Source organism: Plectrocnemia conspersa, unplaced genomic scaffold, assembly GCF_051122295.1.
Source record: "Plectrocnemia conspersa isolate PC_06_02 unplaced genomic scaffold, ASM5112229v1 ptg000012l, whole genome shotgun sequence".
Taxonomy (NCBI): domain Eukaryota; kingdom Metazoa; phylum Arthropoda; class Insecta; order Trichoptera; family Polycentropodidae; genus Plectrocnemia; species Plectrocnemia conspersa.
Genome location: NW_028277176.1, coordinates 12,862,420 through 12,883,404, shown reverse-complemented (window position 1 = coordinate 12,883,404; position 20,985 = coordinate 12,862,420). Strand labels below are relative to the sequence as shown.

Genomic DNA, 20,985 nt, shown 5'->3' with positions numbered 1-20,985 from the left:
TTGTTGCTAAATGGTAATCAACATTAAATTCAAGTTTTCTACACTCCTTAATGCTCATTGGCCAAAAATTTTAATTATGCATAATTTTATTAATATCAATAAATAACAGTAGAAGGTCTGAGATAAGAACTTTAAAAAATTCCTGATATATCAAACGATGTAGCCCATATTAAACATATTAAAGACGATTCGAAGAGTATAATAAAAAAAAAATATATTATGTGAAAACCCTAACCTAACAATTATTTTAGAGCTAAAGCATAATAACTTTCAATAAAAGCTTTTTAAAATCAGTATAGATGGCATCTGGCTGAGTCAATATGTCGAGATTTTTTGCCACACAATTGGAAAAATACAAAGCTACTGATCTCGATACAAGAAACCATGTGTTCATCAATCAAATATTCTTCGATATGATCTGAACCATACTTATAAATTATAATTTTAAATATAATTTACACTAATCTATGGGCATCTATCAAAGTTGTTTTTTTTTACATTTTTATGTATTGGAGTCATACATCAGGAGAAATATTTGTTTTCAATGAAAAGTTAAAAAAATGACAGCGGATGTGCAATCAAGTATTTTTTTAGTTCGCAAACTAGATAATTTATAATACCTTTATAACAACCCTTAATTTTTAAATGCAGAACGGCTTTCTTGATTAAAATTTCATATAAGACTTGGTTCTTGCTCTCTTTTTAAGCACAAAACGCCCGAAACTTTATAACTTTTTTTTTGTAGCTTATTACGATTAAAATATATTATTCAGTACAAAATACGTTGAAATACAAGATGCTGATTTATAATCATTTTCAAGTTAAATTACTTATTAAAGTTTAAATGAACTAATATATAACTTATTTACTTATAAATTTGAGGCCATTCAAATTTTAAATGGGTTTTATTGTAACCGATTCTTAGGATTAGTGGTTAATAAGTTGTGCCAAAATATATATCCTCACGGTAATGACAAGTTCAAGTTATTTCACCGTTAATATAAAGCATTATATTATACTTTGTTTTAAAAATATAATATTACTGACGTTAATTACCGAATAGCGCAGTACGTAACTAGTAACTCTGAGCATGCGGGTTTTCTAATTTTTTTTTATAAAAATTGCGCTATTGTAAAAAACTGGTCTAAGCTACAATAACATATATTGATTATAAACTATATTACATAATAAATTATAATTAATAATATATATATGTCACCGATTCCCAGATTTTCAGTCTGGTGGTTAATATTTATTTTTAGCGGTACATTATGTTTAATCAACTTACCCAGTTGGTACGGAATTACCTTGTTTTAACGCATTAATATTACGCCTGTCAGGCTACAACAGAAGAATAAAAAATGAGATCTTGAAATAAAGCGAAGCCAAAGATCTCTAATGTATCCATAATTCCATGATATAATTAAAGACGTGGAAATATGAAATACTGTTTGAGGAATCAAAGGAGTCGCAAAAGGACGATCCTCTTCTGAGTTAGAAGTATCAAGGGATCACTTTGCTAAACGTAACATATAAAGTATTACCATACGTGCTCTACGAAAGATTGCTCTCGCACATATACACCATTGTACGAGATTATTAACGTGGATTTGTGAGGGTGCGCTCCACAATGGATCAAATATATGCCCTGTGACAGAAACTTGAAAAGACGTATGAGTTCAACGCGGACACGTGTCATATATTTTTTTGGTTCAAGACGGTTTACTTGTACCAAGGAAAATTAAATGAAGCAACGGAAAAATTAGCATCTCCAAGGTAAATTCGGAACCTTGTAAAATATACAAAAAAAGTATAATACTAGGATGATTTTAATGCATTGAAAGAACTGAGAGAAGGCGATGCTTTTAAATGCCTATTTATAAATATTGCCCTTAAAAATTAATTAAAGCCACAATTTCTTTGTTTTAACAAAATTTCTTTGAAGGCGAATATGTATCTTTTCGTATGTTACAAATATTTATTTTATCAAACATCATCACATTCGAGAATTTTTCGTATAAATGACATATTTTATTTTGTTGATCAAAGAGTGCTATTCAACGCAGCTGTAAAATGGTTTACTAAAATAAAAGTAATATTGAAAAAAAAATACTTCAAATAAAATATTAAAAAAACATGTCTATTTTACCTACACCGCGTATTTTTGGCACTAAATATTGCATGTAAATGGATTTTTTAATACAATATATATTTGATAAAAATTGTTATGAAATAAATTGTATGAAATACAATATTTTTCTCATAATAAATTGCTTTAAAGATTTTTATATAATATATGTATATTTGCAATAAAAATAGTAAATTTCATATTTAATAAATATATTTTTTTTAAGCAAAATTTAATATTAAATTATATTTTATACATTAATGTATTTATTGACGTGCATGAACATACATACTATATATTAAATTGATTAATCGTTATTGTGAAAAATTGACGACATGAATATATTATATGAAGGGAAAACTCGCTATATATTGTATATATATATATAATGAACGGTTTGACACAAAAATAGATATTAAAGATTAGTACGAATATAAAAAAATCTATAGAAAAGTTTTATATTATATTTATGACTATAAAATATCATAAAAAAACGTGAAAATATAAAAACAACAGCAAAGAAAAGTTGTTTATTTGTTTGATTAAGATAATAATTTTATAAAGCAGATCAATAATTTAATAAAACTTGTCAAATATTATACATATTTGACGCTCGCCATAGACAAATATATTATATAGAATATAAAGAGAAAACGATTTTTTTACAAACACATTAAAAAATAATATTTTATGTAAATATTTTGTTAATGGAAAGTAACGTTTTACATTTAATTCTTAAATACATATTTTAATACACTGTATGATTTACAAAGGTTAACATACTTTATTATAATAATTTAAGTCTCTTAGACTTATATTTATATGTTACCTTCTTAACTACATAAAATGTTTTATAATAATTTCGTAATATAAAATTTTAATTAATCGTAACACACAAACATTTCACAAAAATTTTACCAAGGTATTTTTGGAAAATGTTCTAAATTATTTCAATTTTCTCTGAATTATTTCAATTTTCTACAATATGATGCTTTTATAAAAAGCCTTAAAGATAAAATAAACGTATATATATATAAATTCTAATAAATACATATATATTTTGTAATGCAATTGTCAAGCAACATAATAAAATAAAGCAGGAGCTATAAATAATAATTTTTATTACACAATTTAATTTTCATTGTACACATATTATATGTTTATATAATATTTGACTAGAATTTATTCGCTTTTTTTTTTACATATTTCTAGATAAATGTTCAGTATAAAATATTTCTTTAAATTGAAGCTGTATTACTATATAAGTAGTCTGAAAAATCTAATAGTTGTAAAACACATTTTTCAGATTTTGCATTAAATTCATACAAAGTGATATATATTAATTGTAAGCTGTAATTACAGTTTATATTCAATAATATATACTTCGTTTTAAGCCTAATCTTTCATTATTATTTTCTTTTAAGTAATAATTGTGTTTATATCGGCTGTAACGTATTGGGTCTGGCAAATTACAACGAAAGAATAAAAATAAATTCGGAATGTATTAAATTTTTTTTAATAATTAAAAAAAATAATCAAACTTCAGCGACTAGCAACTCACCGCGTTTTCATCACTATGTAAGATGCGACAATAAAATAACCGTCAAGTTAAAGTATTAGCATTTGAGCTAACCACCAAAAAAATGAAATGCTTAAATTAATATTGTACGCTTTTAAAACATATGTTCATTGTTGCCCTAACATGTGTTCAAATTACAAAGTAACGTGTCTTTTTGAGTAAACCGACTTAAATAGGCAGTGAAACCCACACATATCACCATTGCAAAATATAAGCAAATGTTTGTGCTTCATATATATTTAAAAGTTAAAATTATATTTTAAAATAAAAACATGGTTTCACTACCGTCAAAATCACCCATGTTTTATCAAGGGAGCTTGGAAAAAAGCAGACGAGAGATTAATTGTTCTCCATATATTTATCTGACAATATATAAGCCGCAACGAACTAATGACCTAATTTTATCATAACTTCTAACTTCTAAATAATTAAAATTTAAGCCCTGACCTGATAAATTTTAAGTGGAATATGAAATAAATATATGTACTATAACTTGACCTGTTACGCAAACAGTTTATTAAAAAAAAATATATTATTTTTATTTTTCGCTTTAAGAAATAAACTTTTAATGAATAATATATTTAATATAAATTATATATTTCACGTGTTGTTGAAAGTTTATACTCCTAAATTTATTTTTAAAAACATTATTTAACATCGGATTTTTACTCAATAAATTATTCACGTATAACCAACTCGTTGAGACTCTTTACCGCACTTAACGCACCAAAGCCCAGAACTGACCCCAAGGGTTTTGGCAAAGGTTTCGATTATCCGATTTTTTTGCAGATGAATTCGTAGCTGTGTATATACTGACTAAAATCGGTAGAACTAAATACACAGAGATGGCGTGCGTTTATTTTAAATGGCATATCATAAATTATTAAGCTTATCATATTACTCATACTTATGAAGTAAATTCGCTTATAACCGTATAGATGTAAAAATAGGTATTTATTTATAATTTTTTTTTACTTTTTAGGATATTATTATTATTTAATTTGATTGAAAATTTCAATCGCAATTATAAGAATTTAAGATGTAAATGTAATTCTTGATTGGATTTCTCAGAACATTTTATCACTCATTTAGGGGATAAGTCAATATTGTTTTTGAGTCAATTTACCGTCAAATTTTGTGGTGAAAATAATTTATAAAAATTAAAATAGCAAATTGTTTACGATTTAAATTGAATAAAAATCGTTTATTAGGTTATAAATATGACAAATGTTTAAGCTTTTCGGTATAATGAATCATTAGTTCAAAGACTTTATATAAAAATGTTAAAATGGATGTAATAAATAAAATTAGGATACGGGTAAAACTAACTATAGGTAATACTACGAGTATATATATAGGTGCGCCTTTATGCAAGTAATTCACATAGATGATTAGAACGACCGAACCACAGATAGTTTAATTTGAAACTCAAACTAATAAAATCAAGTATAAGCAATATTATTAAAAATTAATCAAATATTAGTGACGCTAAATAATTTTGTGTCACATACAACATACAATATAGGTGAACACGGCTTCTGTATTCAACGAGCGGCTATAATGTATGAACACGGAAGCTGTGTTCGATGCACTCAACATGTTAATGAGCTACTTCAGTGCATAGAGAATATCTTACATGTATTTAACGACAACAAAAATAGGAGCAAAAATGAAGATAAATTAAATAATATATGTTGGGAGAATCGAATGACTTGACGCTCACCTAACTGTACTTTGCTTGATCAAAAAACTCATGCCACTGAAACAATAAGACATGATAGAAAATGAAACCCAATAGACGTGGGATCAACAAAAAATAAAAATCAGGGAATCTATCAGTCAATACCCGGATCTCGAGGTTTGCGTAACCAAATTGAAAGATAGCAGAGATATACTTTTGTATTTTATCAGGATTTTATGGAAATTGAAAATATCGACAAACCGTCATATAAAATAATAATAAAACCAAAGATGCTACATGAATATAGTGAGTACATTAATAAAATCGATTATCACAACTTTCACTTGTACAATAAATCTTATACGTACTATTTATTTAAAATAAAAAAATGGATGATTTTAGACAGGCCATCGTTAATACATTTTTTGGTCCTCCTCAAATAATATTGAAAGGCATATTTGTGTAAAAATCATGGTAACCTAAAAATAAGAATACATATACGAATATTTATGTGACGTTCGACACACACGCAAACACTATTGCTTGTCTTGAAAAATCTGGTTTTCCCACTGGATCTATGTTTTAGATTGTACCATAAGTATATATTATACATTTCATATCATTTTCTACAAATTATTCAGTAAATTTATATCATTATTCACGACCCCTTTAATGCGTTTTGTTTTTCGATGATCCAGGATTATTTTATTGAAAGGGTAAGAACTCAACTTTCTTTATTTTTTTCCAGGTCGTCTTAGTTCTGAAAAGCCTCGGCATGTATGAGATAACTGACGTGACGTTGGCCGTCCAGATATGCTCTCACGTCCTCGCCTATACCAGCAGCTGCGTGAACCCTCTTCTGTATGCGTTCCTCAGCGAGCACTTCCGAAAGGCGTTCCACAGGGCAGCATGCTGCGGCCCACCACCGACATCGTTCAACAACAGAGCCGCAACCTCGAAGGTGAGTAGGACCCATGGAAACGCCAATGGGTCCTGCACGGATATTGTGTAAAAAATAACGTTGTACATATGTTATATACATATTTCATTGTGATCTTTATTTGGCGAAAAAATGCATGCGAAATTGTTCGTTGAAATCTCGTGCTTCCGACGCATTTAAGTTACGGTTGGAAATAGTTTAAAGTTGGATGCTTACAAAGTTTAACGCAAGCTAGCGCTTGTTGGATTAATATGTCCATATCTTATGAGGTTAAGTTTATATAGTAAATATTAATATATTATTTAAAACATATTTTACAATTAATAAGAAATTATTATTATTCATTATTATTGAAAAAAAATCACAGCCACATTTATTCTATATTTTTATTTCTCCATATGAGCCGTTCGTAATATTAAAAGCGAACATTTTTTATTTCATAATAATAATTTACAAAAAAATATTTTTTTTAAATATTTTTTGAAACCAATTTCCTACAATTAATAGCCCAACCTAGGTTTTTATTTAAGTTCGCCCTTAATATGATTAACGCGTATAAAAGATTTTTCTTTACTAATTAACTATTTATCGTATCTTAGAAATATAAATCAAATCAAGTTTATTATTATTGTAATAAGCTGTTTAATTTAAGCCATTTAATTAATGAATTATTGCATTGCCTATAAAAAAACCTTGATTATTATAAAATTTATTTTTATTATTTTTTTCAAAATTATTATTTGTGTATGTAGTTTGTTATAGATGTCTACAAACAATTTTCTATACATTATAATTTGTTTTTAAATTTTATATATGACTTTAATAATATAAAACTATTTTTAATACATTGTTGTACAACTTGTTTTAATTATTAATATTACTCTAATACACCTTCAATAAAATTATATTACAATATATAAATAAAAGTTGGAAAAAATAAACTTTTGCAATATATTAAGCGCAGAATTTGCTGTCGCTTATAAAAGTGATTTAAATTAGTCTTTAAATTATTTAAAATATATTTTATTATTAAATTAGAAATTTAATTAAACGGCCAGTAGTTCTTATAAATAGTCAGTAATAATGAGTATCGTCAGTTTTATTTTATTTTTTTTAATAAATATTAGTTTTACTTTGACCGAATAACGCTATTTTAATATAAAATGTTTATAATCGTTGCTAGACATTATCTATTCTAAAAATGCTTAAAATATACATTCACTAAAATAATATATATGTTAAATATTATTATAAATTTTAGTATAGATGTAATAAAGAAATAATAAAGTTTTGGTAATGTCACTATGGCCAGTTTTTTTTTTATTTACATATAATACTGTAATTATATTACAAACTTACTGATCACTTATAATTATTAACTGACCGTTTTATTCAAAAAGTTACTAACAATATTTTTTTAAATCCGTTATTATCAAATGTTAAAATAAACCAAATTACTCTAAAGCAAAAAACTAAACCAACAACAATTTAAAATCAATCATATTTTTTATTTATTAGTAAGAATTATAATTTTGACTTATATTTTTATTAACATTAAATTGAAAAAAAAATTTTTACAAAAACATATGTATTAATCTAGGATTTCTGAATATCAGGACTATTTTAATATTCGGGAATTTCTGTATAAATGTTTTAAAATTAGAGCAATTTTTATTATTTTATAAGTTTTATTTTACCCTAGATTAAAATTTTTAGAATAAGCAAAAATCATTTTTCGGAACAAATCGGGACAGAAACCCTAATACATACATACATATGTATAAATTAATATTTAATGATTTTAGAAATAAAACGTTACACAAGATAAACAATTTGTATTATTGAAACATATGTTTCAATAATAAAAATTGTTAAATTAAAAATATTTTTGTAAGAACGCCATTTTACCATTTTTATTGCAGGTAGCTATACTTATAGTATGTCTATTCATTTTACTTACATATTTTTATTATTCCATTACGTAATTAATTTAAAGACATCTTAAATTTTTTCTTATGAACTGTTTAATTACGAACTTTATAATATAAAAAAAATCAGTTACATTATTTTATTTCATATTTAATTAAAATATACATTTTAAATATTATTTTATAAAAATATTTTTAGACCTTTATTAAAATAGTAATAATATTTCAAATTATACTTCACAAATTTTATTACTCATTTTATAAATATACATTAAAAAAAAAAAAAAGTTATCTTTACGTTTTTAAAATACACTAATTATTATTTTACGTGATATATATTCATCTTACATTTTATTTAAGAAGTTTATTTTGTATATATTTTAGCTTTTCCTTATTAGTTTATGGACAAATATTAATTCAAGATCTTTGTGCATACAATAGAATTTAAAAAAGATTTATAAAATGTTGTACCAATGTACTTAATAAAAGAGGAAATTCTCTCAGGGTATTCGATTTACGCAACCGTAACATAAAGCGGACGGACAGGGTGTCAAACGAAATTAAGCGAACAAACTAACAAGCACGAAAATATCAAATCGAACAAATTTATCAGCAATTTTCATATCACAGATAATTTTATATTTGTAGTAACTTAGAAACAAGTGTAATTTGTGATATAAATATACATTAAAATATATCTTTAAAATATACGTTTTTGTGTTAGGATTGTAATTTAATTAAATCACAATCCTCTACGCTCTGAGCCCGCGTAGAGGATTCTGTTTTGAATTGACTTTAAATTATAATTATGTGAATGTACATACATAAATTATAGTATATGCATAATATAAATATAAGCATTTATACATACATATAATTAATTAAATTCATATGTAAATTGTAAATATTGTAAATAAATAATATTTTTAAATAGAAAACCAACGAAATACAATGATAATCGATGAAAAAGCGTAATAAAATACACGATATTTTATTGATATTAGATAAATATATAAATTATAAAATATAACACTAATTAATGTAGAGCTACTACACAATTGAATTATTTCAATTTTATTATAGTGAATATATGTTTTTATATTAGAAAAATATTATAAATATATTTCAGTTAATCACTTAATAAATAATTTATGTTAAAATTAATATTTGTTTTATTTAATTATTATGTTGTGTTTTATCTGTATTAAAGATATAACATTTAATTAATTTTGTTTAACTCTTCATAAACGTCACTGTCTATTGAAAATAATATTGCTATCATTAATCCATCTGATATTAAAATCATTAAGTTGAACTGTAAACAGACTTTTCAAATTCGATGTTTAATAGATTAACCTAGAAATTTAAAATGTTTTATATATTCCATACAATGGAATGAGCTTTCAATACTGAATTTACATATACCGAGACAGAGTAACGGCATTATTGTAATGTGTAGCAGGATCGTATAAGCAAACGTGGGTTACTTTTCAAAGCGCTATAATTTTGATAAAAAATGAAAAATAAATACGCTGAGCGTAAATTGAATAAAAAAATATACGCGAGTAGGTAATATATCTTTGTTCAAAGACAAGAAATTTATATTCTCGTGTCAAGTTTACACTTCAAAAATACTCGTGTTAGTGTAAAATAATACTATATAATATATTTAAAATTTATTCAGCTCATAAGATTAAATACTTAATTTAAACATAGTTTACGTTAGTAAAATAATTTATTATTTAATTAAAGTATAAATTAATCTTAGCAAAAGCATGGTACATATAAAGTATTTGAGAGAAAAATAATAAACAAATCATTAAATAAAAAAATAACTATTGCAATTAACATAAGCATAAACAAATAAAGTATATTTTAATATTTATATAATATGTAAAATGATTTATTTAAAAATTAATTATAAGGGATATTTTGAAAGAAAGAATACAACGATACAAGGCTACAAGACTACTTGTCCTCCTAATAAAACGCAACTTTGAATTTGCAGCGTGTGCTTAAAATGGCCGTGTCTCATTCTGCTCGTTCAAGGTTGGTTCAATAATTCATTTATTCTGCAAAAATATAGAAACTGCTATTGAAATCAATCAGAATTTTTTTTTAATTGTGATGCTTTACAACAGGGTAATAATTGACACTTACAAGTAAGTATTGCTGTACACCATATATTTTAATAATTAAAAATATTACATTATCTTACAACTAAGAGTTTCCAGTTGAAATAATATTATTCTTTTATGATTAAAAACTCTCGATCAATGGCTCAGCTCCTTATGGACCGCAATTTTATTGAAATTAAGTTTTGTGTGCTGAATTAACAGCAGTCAAAAATAAAATGAATAAATAATTTGTGCAAAAAAAATAAGAATTACTATTGTCAATGATGAACATATTAAGATATTTGTATTAATAGACAATTATCAATTGACAAACTATAAGCAATATATAGAGCTATTATTCATAAAACAGTGTAGGATATATAAGGCTGTCAAAACTTTCGTTTAGTGCCGAAAAAGTGAGCAGGTGCGAGACTTCTATATGTTATAGGAATCAAGAAGTATGTTCCTATATTCACCAAATCTTAAAAATACATATTAGATATTGCAAGTCAATCCTAAAATAAAATATATATTTTTTATTTTTAAAAACAATTGGCAAGTCGCCCGATTGATTTTTTATCTTTTTACGCAAAAATCAGTAAAAAAAATAATTTTAAAGAATTTTTTTTTTTTATAAATAAACATAAAATATAATTTAAAATAAATAAAAATTAAAAAAAATAGAATATTTAAACACAAAAGGTGAAAGTTTTATTTTTCAAAAAACATTTTGAAAAATAAAACAAAAACAAAGGATTTTAATATTTTTTAAAAAGTTTAATTGCGATTAAAATCCAAATATTTCTCGGCTCTAGCACAATATACTGGTATATGAGATATTATCATTTTTACAGCATCTAAAAACTAAACTAATAATCTGACTATTTTAAACGCAGAGTAGCGCAAAATAAGAGTATGTCGATTTTGTCGATAAAAAATATTATTTAATTAAAAAACGTATAAAAAAGGCTGTTTGGCGTATACTTACAACATGTGTGTAGAATCAAAAGTATCCTTATTTAAAATAATAACATATCTGGAAAAATACATAATATGCGTGAAGATATGCTTAAGTTGTTGAGAGATGTTAATTATTTTGCTAATTTATGCAAATAATTTGAATGATAAGGAAGCTAAAGTAAACATTTTGCTCTATTAGGTTGTCAAAATTTACAACAGGTAAGGATGTATAAAATCTATTGTTTATTATTTCAAAGAACATTAGTTGGTATAATTGTTGTGCAAAGTTCAAAAATAAAGTAGAAAGTCTGTCAGATTTATACCCTGGTATTAGCGGTCGCTACCAATGTGAAAAAGTTAGATCCATAGCTGCTTAAAACCATCTTCCTGGGGAATTAAAGTCGCTCTTGATGAAACTTTGAAGGTAGTTTGTTTTGTGGCATCCTCACGTTTATTTTAATAGATTAATAATAAATTCGCAATATTATTTTATTCAAAAAACAAATTACGTAATTACTTTATACTCAATGCTTTTGTAAACATGTCTGCGCCGCATTGAATCTACTCCAGTATGTTCCAAGTATCTAATATAAATTTTGGACAGAAGTGTACTCCGAATATGTGTCTGAAGTACAAAATGTAAGTGATTATATACGCTAGTCAAGATCTAAAAGCTACTTTTGCTTTGCCTATCTTTTAATTTTTATTCAATGCGACTATTTGCGGGTAAAAACAGATTGTTTGGTAACATTCTAATACAAACGCATAATGCTATATCTAGGTAGAAAATTGTCAATACAAAAACATTTTTTATTATTTGTAAATGCACACCTATCAGTATGATTTATTTAGAGATATACTTTCTTAGTACGCTTGAATATCTGATTCTCACATACGTGTGGCATTACGAATACATTTATTCAATAAATCACAAAACAATACCCATTTGATTTATTGCGCTTTTAACACGTTTTTGAAACAGTTGCTTTTTATGGACGTTTATTCACAAATTTTATTTTCATTCACATTTTAAATGCCGATATTTTCTTAATTAATCTTTATTTTTAAATTAAGAATGCATAAAAATACAAGCGTTTAGAACCATTTTCCTGGTTACAAGAGGAAATTATTAATGTAAAATAAACTTTAATTAAATTTTTAAAAAATACAAACACCTTTTACATAGTAAGAATTCATTAAAAGATTATTTTTACTTATTTTAAATTCATAGCCTATTAAAGACTATTTATAAACATTTACAAAGCAAGACACATAGACTAAATTAAAATTGTAAGTTATGTGACTACAACAAGACCAAACTTAAATTTATGTTTGGTTTTGAGACCAGTGGTTAATATGGTCTTCTATTTTATAGTATTTTTAAGTATAATAATATATTAAATAACACTATTATTTAAATATTAGTGTTAAAAACCTATTATAAAGTTTTTTAGTTAGTATAGAAAGGTGTATTAAAAAATATTTTTATCGCTTTATTTTAATTGATATACCATTTTTAGTTACTCGTGTAACTCTACACCGGCAAGCGTATGTTTATTACTGATCTTATGAGTTGTTTATAAAGTGTGAATAAATACTGAGTCTCAATTTCATTAATCTTTTTTATAAAGGCAATATTTTTTCCAGTTATTTAAACTTAAGAGTTTAAGTTTTTTGAGGTAATTTCTTTTACAGATATTTATGCATATGCTCAGAAGTATTGAATATTTTTTACTTGAAGCAATCTAACAGATAGATTTAAAAGATACAGATTTCGAACATTTACTATTGAAATAATATTTGCTTTGAGGGGAAGAAAACCAAGAGAGAGAGAGAGATAGAGTAAGACTTAATCTATACATATATCGTAAAAACAAATAGTACCATTTTTACCTACCAAAATTAAACATAGAGTAAAATTAGTGGTTTTTCATAAACAAGACCAGTTTTAATATTAAAAATTAATAGGAATAAATGTTTTAAAAACATTATTTTAAAGTGGTTCGGTTTTTATAATCTATCAACCACCAATATGAACCGTACAGAAATATGCTTTACAAATAATTTAATTGGCGAACTTAAAACGCGTTTTCACTAAGTGATTACTAATTATCCTGCTACTGTTTCAACAATAAAATTTTGTTGTAAATTTCCCATTCAAAAATTAAACGATATCATTGCTGAAGCTTCCATTGTGTTTGTTATAATTATCATGATTTTATTTATACCGAACGTTTTGTTAAGGTATACATTTAGTTTGCCACTTTGCTTTAAGCGTCGTAATTGTTTCGCCCTTTGTTGCGCCATTATCAAAGGCTCATTGTTGTTTAATTTTTAATAAAATAGAGACAAAATTGCCTGTAAATTATTTTAAAATATTTTTGTTATAGAACGACACCAACCGATATCAAATTTACGAGCGTATTCAATTTGTGTTGTACGATACTGCTGTGGCGATGATTAATGGTGCGCAGAGAGCAAAAAAAATCGAAAACAAAAGTAAATCACTCGGAAGGGAGAATATTTCGCAGCAAAGGGCTGAAAAAACACTCCCCGATGCGTGAAAGCAGTCTGATATTATACGGGGGTATTATATAGGTGAGACTCTGCAAGAAAACTTTAAGGCATGTGTGGTCTTAGAGCAAAGTTGGAAATCAACAACCCCGCTGAGATTCGATTACGGGATTTGAACAGGATAATGGAAAGCACAGAAGAAGCTCAAACACCTTGGTTAGGGGTGATTTTTACACATGAAATCGATACACTATTATTGGTTCAAACAGGCTTTACGTTACATAATTTAGCTATGCCATTTTTTTAAATTCAATATCAAGCTCTAATATTCGGTATAAATTAGTTTTGATATAAATATGTTTGTTAAAATATAATTATCAGTGAGATAATATTTTTTGTTGTATAGAAATAACATACATATAATAAAAAGTAATAATGAGACATACTACATCGATTCACGAATATTATTTTTCTTATATAACTCAATCGCGTGACATCCTTATATTATATAAGACATTATATTATACACAATATATTATAGATATCTATGTACTATATAGATAGAATGTCACGTGTAACAAAAAGCAACCGATGTGATTTTGGACGCGTATCATATTTCAAACAGGTGAGATAAAATAACATATTGAACGTGTTTTAAATAGATAAGTTATACTTAAAAATTAAAATATTAATTTTAATATTTTTGAAATATTATAATAATTTTTATATTTAAAATTACGATAGGTACACTCACCTCTCTTTGATCGTAATTTATAACTCGCGACATAATGGAAAATTTGGTTTGAAACTTGGCTAAATAAAAATAACAGAATATGAAAGGATTTCTATTTTTACGTATAAAAGAAGCCTCCTATTGGTAAAACGGAAATGAATTATAGCGTTTTATTAAATAAAAAAAGCTTCAAATGTAAATGTAAATAAAAATACTATTATTCGTAGTTCCGTTATATATAATTATCAAATACTTTCTTAACGTATCTTTAATGTTAATGCAAATAATAAATATTTAATCGTAAATAATTTTACACATTTATATAAATCGTCAGCTAGCTTAATCAACAAATACATTAATCAATATTTTCACAAAAATAAGAATAAGATTAATATTATTTTAGTTTATCGTGTGACGATATATTTCAGTTAAATGATCATTAAAATACACACTTATGCATGTTATTTGCATGAAAATAAGTATATGTGTACAAATTATAGTAAGATAGTATATTTTATTATAAATATATGAGTAAACAATTTACCTTTTAATTAAAATAATGTCACATTAGTAGATACTAAATAATTTATAAATATATAATATGGATCAATAAATCTAGCACAAGTAATTTATTAGAACGTACAACTTATATTATGTGTATAATGTATATATTTTATTATTTAAATGTATAATAGTTACCATGAAAATAGATATTTTTATATTTATAAACATTTAAATTTTTACTTTTTATATTCTCATGCATATTTTGAAAAGGATAACGCTGTCAGATTTAATTTAGACATCCATTAGCCGAACAATATAAATCCATTAAAACATTAAGTAAAATTTGTATAGCCTTAAGGTATTATCGATACATCGTTTTATATCGCAGATTTAAATAAAGTTTCTTTTTAGTCATTATAACTAATATAAATAAATTTCTGCTAATGACGTAAACAATATAGAAATTCAAACTGGAACGTTTTCTTTAGTTAGTTAGTATATTAATCTAAAATTAATTAGTAATAAAAGTTTATTTTTGACAAATTGATTATATTAAATTGATAAGACTTCCGCAACAAAATTTTTGATTACATTTTAACTGCTAAAAAATATTATAATAATCATTATTTGGATAGGTAGCAATTTAACTTTTTAGGGTCTTAAAAAATGGGCAAACTTATTTTTCGGTGTTGTAATACATCAAAGTCGTAATATTAAAATAAAGTTTAACATTCGAGAATCGAATATTCTACTTTATTTTTTCGCGACAATTTTTACACCATAATAGGTAAAAGTTTTTTTATACAACGAGAATCCTTTGCAATACGCGAAAAAATTTCAAAGGCATGTATTTCAATTATAGATTGTTTGTACTTTTTGAAGTTCTCTTCTGTGAAATAAACACCGTTGATAGGTTTCTCCGCAATAATACAAACTTTATTCACAAAAAAAACATATTACGTAAAAGGTAATAGGTTTTAATAAACGAGCAAAATGTAAAACTAGTTGCGGTATATTTTGTGCATGGTTTTGAAATGTTGATAATAACTTTTTTAAACTTTTCCAAACCCTTCTGGCGAAAAATAAATAATATAATTTATTTTCATGAAAACGTGATTTTACATCATAGTTGTTAGCTTGTAAAAAACTGTATTATTAAAAAAAATACGTAGGAAGTTTTAATCTATACTGTATTTAAATTTACAACAAAATGTTAAATAATTTTTTGCTCATATTCTTATTAAACAACGTGTTAATATTTTAATATAAATTATAACTCTTTTTTCACAAAACAAATAATATTTAATTACAAAATATTAACAAATTACAACGATCCTATAAACAGCTATCAAGTTTTAGTTAATTGGTAACGATTCAAAATGTGAACCATATTGTTTTAAATGTTTGCCGATTAAAGGTAATTGTTTCAGCTGTAATCATCTAAGATTTATACATTTATTTTAAGAAGAAAACCACAGATTTCGTTAATTAATTTTTAACTACCGATTAGACCTAGATAAACTAGTATTATATAAATTATTTTTTGCAGATAGATAAAAACAAATATCTGCAAAAAACGTTTGTTTTTCATCGTTATTATTACAGTCTTTTACAGATCTAAGTATAGTAAGCAATCATTTTTGACCCGCAACGGTTTCTAGTTTTCACGTTCAATCTGTCCAAATCATCGTTGAGGCAATCGTTACATATTTTTTTTGGATCGTATTCTAGCCCAACTATTTGGCATGTTAAAATCTGGCGTGCATTTTGACACTAAGGATTGGGTTTTTAGGATGCGGTGATATAGATTATTGATAGCTTTTGAAAGTTTGTGGTTATTGTGCAATACTGGGTGTCATACACAATTGCAACATCCATTGCTATTGTCGCTCTATTCCTTTATTATTTAAAGCCCAAGTAATCGTATGTTTTTTAGTTTAATGACAAATCTAATACCGTTCTAAAGATTATATTTTATTTTTAAAAGCGTTTGTTTGTTTCTGAGATTATTATTATTAATTGAAACTCCTGTTAAATAATTTATTTAAATGTACAATTGATAAATTACACATTTCGTTAAAAATTGATTTTACTATTCCGATATAGATGGTATGAAAAATTCATACATTCAGAGCGTTTAAAATAAACATTATTATGGCTAAGAGAATTACATATAAATATGGTATAATATCCTACAAATAAGTATTTAAACACGAATGGTAAAACACAGTTTTTAGTCTGTTCTATATTGTTAAATTTACCAAAGAACCTTTAACAACATCATAATAATTAAATATATATTTAAAAAAGTATGCAAACGCAAAATTATCCAAAATAAACTGCAGTGAAAATGTGTTGGAATATGAAAACTTTAAATTAGAAAAGTTTTAATGTACATATTTATTTTAATGCTATGATAATAGTTATATATGATGGTTGATAATAGTTTTTAGAAATTAAATGCACAATAAATAAAATATGTTCTATATTAATATAATAATAATTTGTGGTTGTAGTAAGTAATCAGTATAAAAGTATATTTGATATTAATTTACATAATACATATTATATGACATTGTGTGTTTACACATACATATGTGTATGTAAACAAATTTTCAACGGTACGTTAACTGTACTTAACGATAATATCAGTAATGTTTGACCAGCAAAACCGAAATTACACAAGTGATTTATCGCATGTTGTATCTTAATTGGAAATTTCTACATAAACGCTGCAAAATAAAATTAAATGGCACTCATTCAGCTTGATTTGGTATTATTGTATGTTTTGTATTGAATTGAACGAATAAATGTTTTATAAATGCTATATGTATTAAAACAGATTCTATTTAGAAATATTAACAAAGGTTATTATTGAATTTTAAACAAAAATATATTTTATATAAGATATGCTTAAATATATAGAGAGCGTATTTGGCTTTTGATATAGGTAGAGATTGGATTTACCCTTAACCATTGTTCCAAAGTAACTAAATCATATTGATTATTTACATAGGATAATTATTTTTTCTTTAGATGTAAATAATTGCATTCGTCAATGTAGCTGGTTATTTAAATGTGATTTATCTAAATATTAAGAAAAAGATTATTTTTTAGCTACTTTTCATATAAATATTATTTTGGGACATTCTGTATAACGTCTCGCAAAAACATAAGCTTTAGTGTTTCACGAGCCACGTTCTCGTAAGCAAACTCACAATACCAATTTATTTTTATTTGTTTGTTTTTTTTCTTGTTGAACACACGAACGAAGACTTTTGATGCAATTTTCCCACTGATTCTGAAACATTCGTCTCGCAAACGCTACACGTGGTCCGCTTTCAATTCGATTATTGCGAATTATTCTCAACTCAAAGATCATTACAACGCTTCTGTATTTACACAAGTCCGATTGTCTAAGAAGGACGAGTCAGGCATATTATAACAAGTGTACTCACGGAAGGGACTGAGTGTCTACAAAACCACCCCTCGTGTACCACGATCGATAGCATAGAATCTTCCAAAATAAGGGTGGATGTCAGATGGACATCGAAAACTCGAATGTTATCTATGATTTATATTTCACTTACATTCTTGAAACTGTGAGTGATATGCATTGTATGTCCATTATATTCGAATAAGGGTTGGGGGTTCGTTGATCGGCGGGACACGAAAGCTTTTCGTCAAATGTCACAAGAGTTCTTGATAAAGGATATTTTTTGTATTCTGACACAAAGAAATGGGTTGAAATAAGTGTTTCGATAGTATATTTTACGCTGTAGTTTGGAAAAATTGAACAAATAGTTTATGAAAGATACATTCAATTTACTTGTAATAATAATAATAAAATTAATTATTATTGTTGTGACAAATATCACAAAAGGTTTTAATGCGATATATGTTAATGTATTTTTTAAAGTTAAATTAAGCCGATGCTGTTTACGTTTTAACCATAACAAAATTTTCGACGTAAATCTATTTTCTATATAAAATAATTAGCTATACTAGGAATTCATACTATTATTAAAGTGGTTAAATTGATAGTTTTAGAAAATTTAATTATCATGTGATGTTACATTAGAATAATTATTATAGAACATATAATTATTATTAATATATTATTTTTATATTCAGTGTTAAATGATTAAAATAGATATATTGATAATAAATTATATGAAAAGAAATCGATAATATATTTATCATATTTGTACCGATATTTTTATGTTAAGGTTTAAAAAGATAATTGAAGAATTAACTATTTTCTAAGATATAATAGTCTAACTATCTATTTTTACATGTAGTATATAAATTACATTGTTTTTTTAATGCATTTTACCGAAATTAATAATACTAGTCGCTATTTTTAAGCAATTTTTTTTGTATAGCAGCATATTGATGTAAATAATAACTTTCTTTGCTAATAACAGTCATATTTTTGTTTAAAAATCCACCATAATTGATTGTTTATAATATTATTTGTTGTTGATAAATTTTGGTACTAAATAAAATCCTACGCACATAATTTAATAAAATTCTGTATAATATGTCATGTATAAATTTCACGTTTCTTACGAAAACATGTTTACTCTTATTTACCAAAGCATGGTTTTAATAATTATCCTTTGATGCTTAACAACATTTATGGAACTAAATATAACAAAATATTGCGCATGTTAAGCTCTACCAATATACTAGTATATTATACAATCTTTCATACATTTAAATCTTTGGAAAATTTTACTTTCTATAGCAATCTACGTCTAAGAAGAATACCAAAAAGAGTGATTTGATATTTTAATCAAATATAAACATTTTTAAAATAAATAAAAGCAAACGATTTCCGACGTCCGTTAAAAACATAATAGTGATAAAATAATACGTCTGAAGTGAAAGCGAAAATTTGTGAAACTACCAGAAAATGTGATAAAAATACGTATAAAGATGTGATGGGCGGTCGTAAGTTTTATTTCATGATCTGGATAACCGGTTTAAGTTATTATAAGATGCTGACAAAACTGAAATGGAAAAAAGGATAAGTAGAATCGTATCATTGAGGGTCAATGAAAATTTTTTTATTAGCTGAATATCTTAAAATATATAAATTTTAATAACTGTAATATATTAAAGACTATCATTTAATATAAATGAAACAACAAATTAGTGTGTGTTTAGTAAAAAATAAAATTATCAATAATATTTATGAATTCGAAGAATGATTCATACTAGTATTTTAGTTGTATTTGAAAAGTCTGCTTAACCATAGAATATAATAATATAAATGGTTTAAAATAGAAAAATATTTTATTTAATCTTTCATACAAGCTTTTCACTAGAAAATTGTAGTATTTTTTTTAATACAGCTCAATTATTATCAGTGACTTTTGTATAATTTAAAAAATATGTGTGCATTTTATCGCTCTTTTTATTTTTCACTGTAAATATATTTATCTTTATTTTTATTTCTTATCCTTATGTATTATTTTTCAGTATAAATATATTTATCGCCCTCTTTATTTTTCAGTATAAATATCTTTGTAAAAATATTAAAAAATACGTTCACCTGGTACATTTTTTCATTTGCTAGGAAATTTAAAAGACGTAGGGTTTGAATCGAAAATCACTTTAAAGCCATATAAAATAATTATTTTTCCCGGAACACAATGAATGTCACGATCTATAAACATAATAACACAGACATCTCCATTGAGAGAAATAATAAAACAATTTCTTTACGTCACAGCAAATAACGTTAGTGGTGGAACGTGGAACTTTGATGCATATGTAGACTAATTTGAGAGCTCAAAACATTATCAGAAGATGATGAGTTTCTAACACCCCCTCGATAATACCCTTCGTTAAAACTAGATGCAAAAGTTAAGAGGTAAAAGCAAACATCAACCG

General features: G+C 25.2%; 1 protein-coding gene across 3 annotated transcripts in view; it reads left to right on the top strand.

Moving 5' to 3' along the window:
- Nucleotides 1-20,985, top strand: part of LOC148228257 (allatostatin-A receptor-like) — a 213,660-nt gene that overhangs the window by 89,226 nt on the left and 103,449 nt on the right. For 2 of the 3 annotated variants that reach the window (XM_088200087.1, XM_088200089.1), the window contains exon 3: nt 6,137-6,349. In XM_088200087.1, coding sequence (XP_088056213.1) covers nt 6,137-6,349 — 213 coding nt within the window. Of the gene's footprint in view, nt 1-6,136; nt 7,190-20,985 lie in introns of those variants that run through there. The other variant, XM_088200088.1, reaches the window with a different exon arrangement.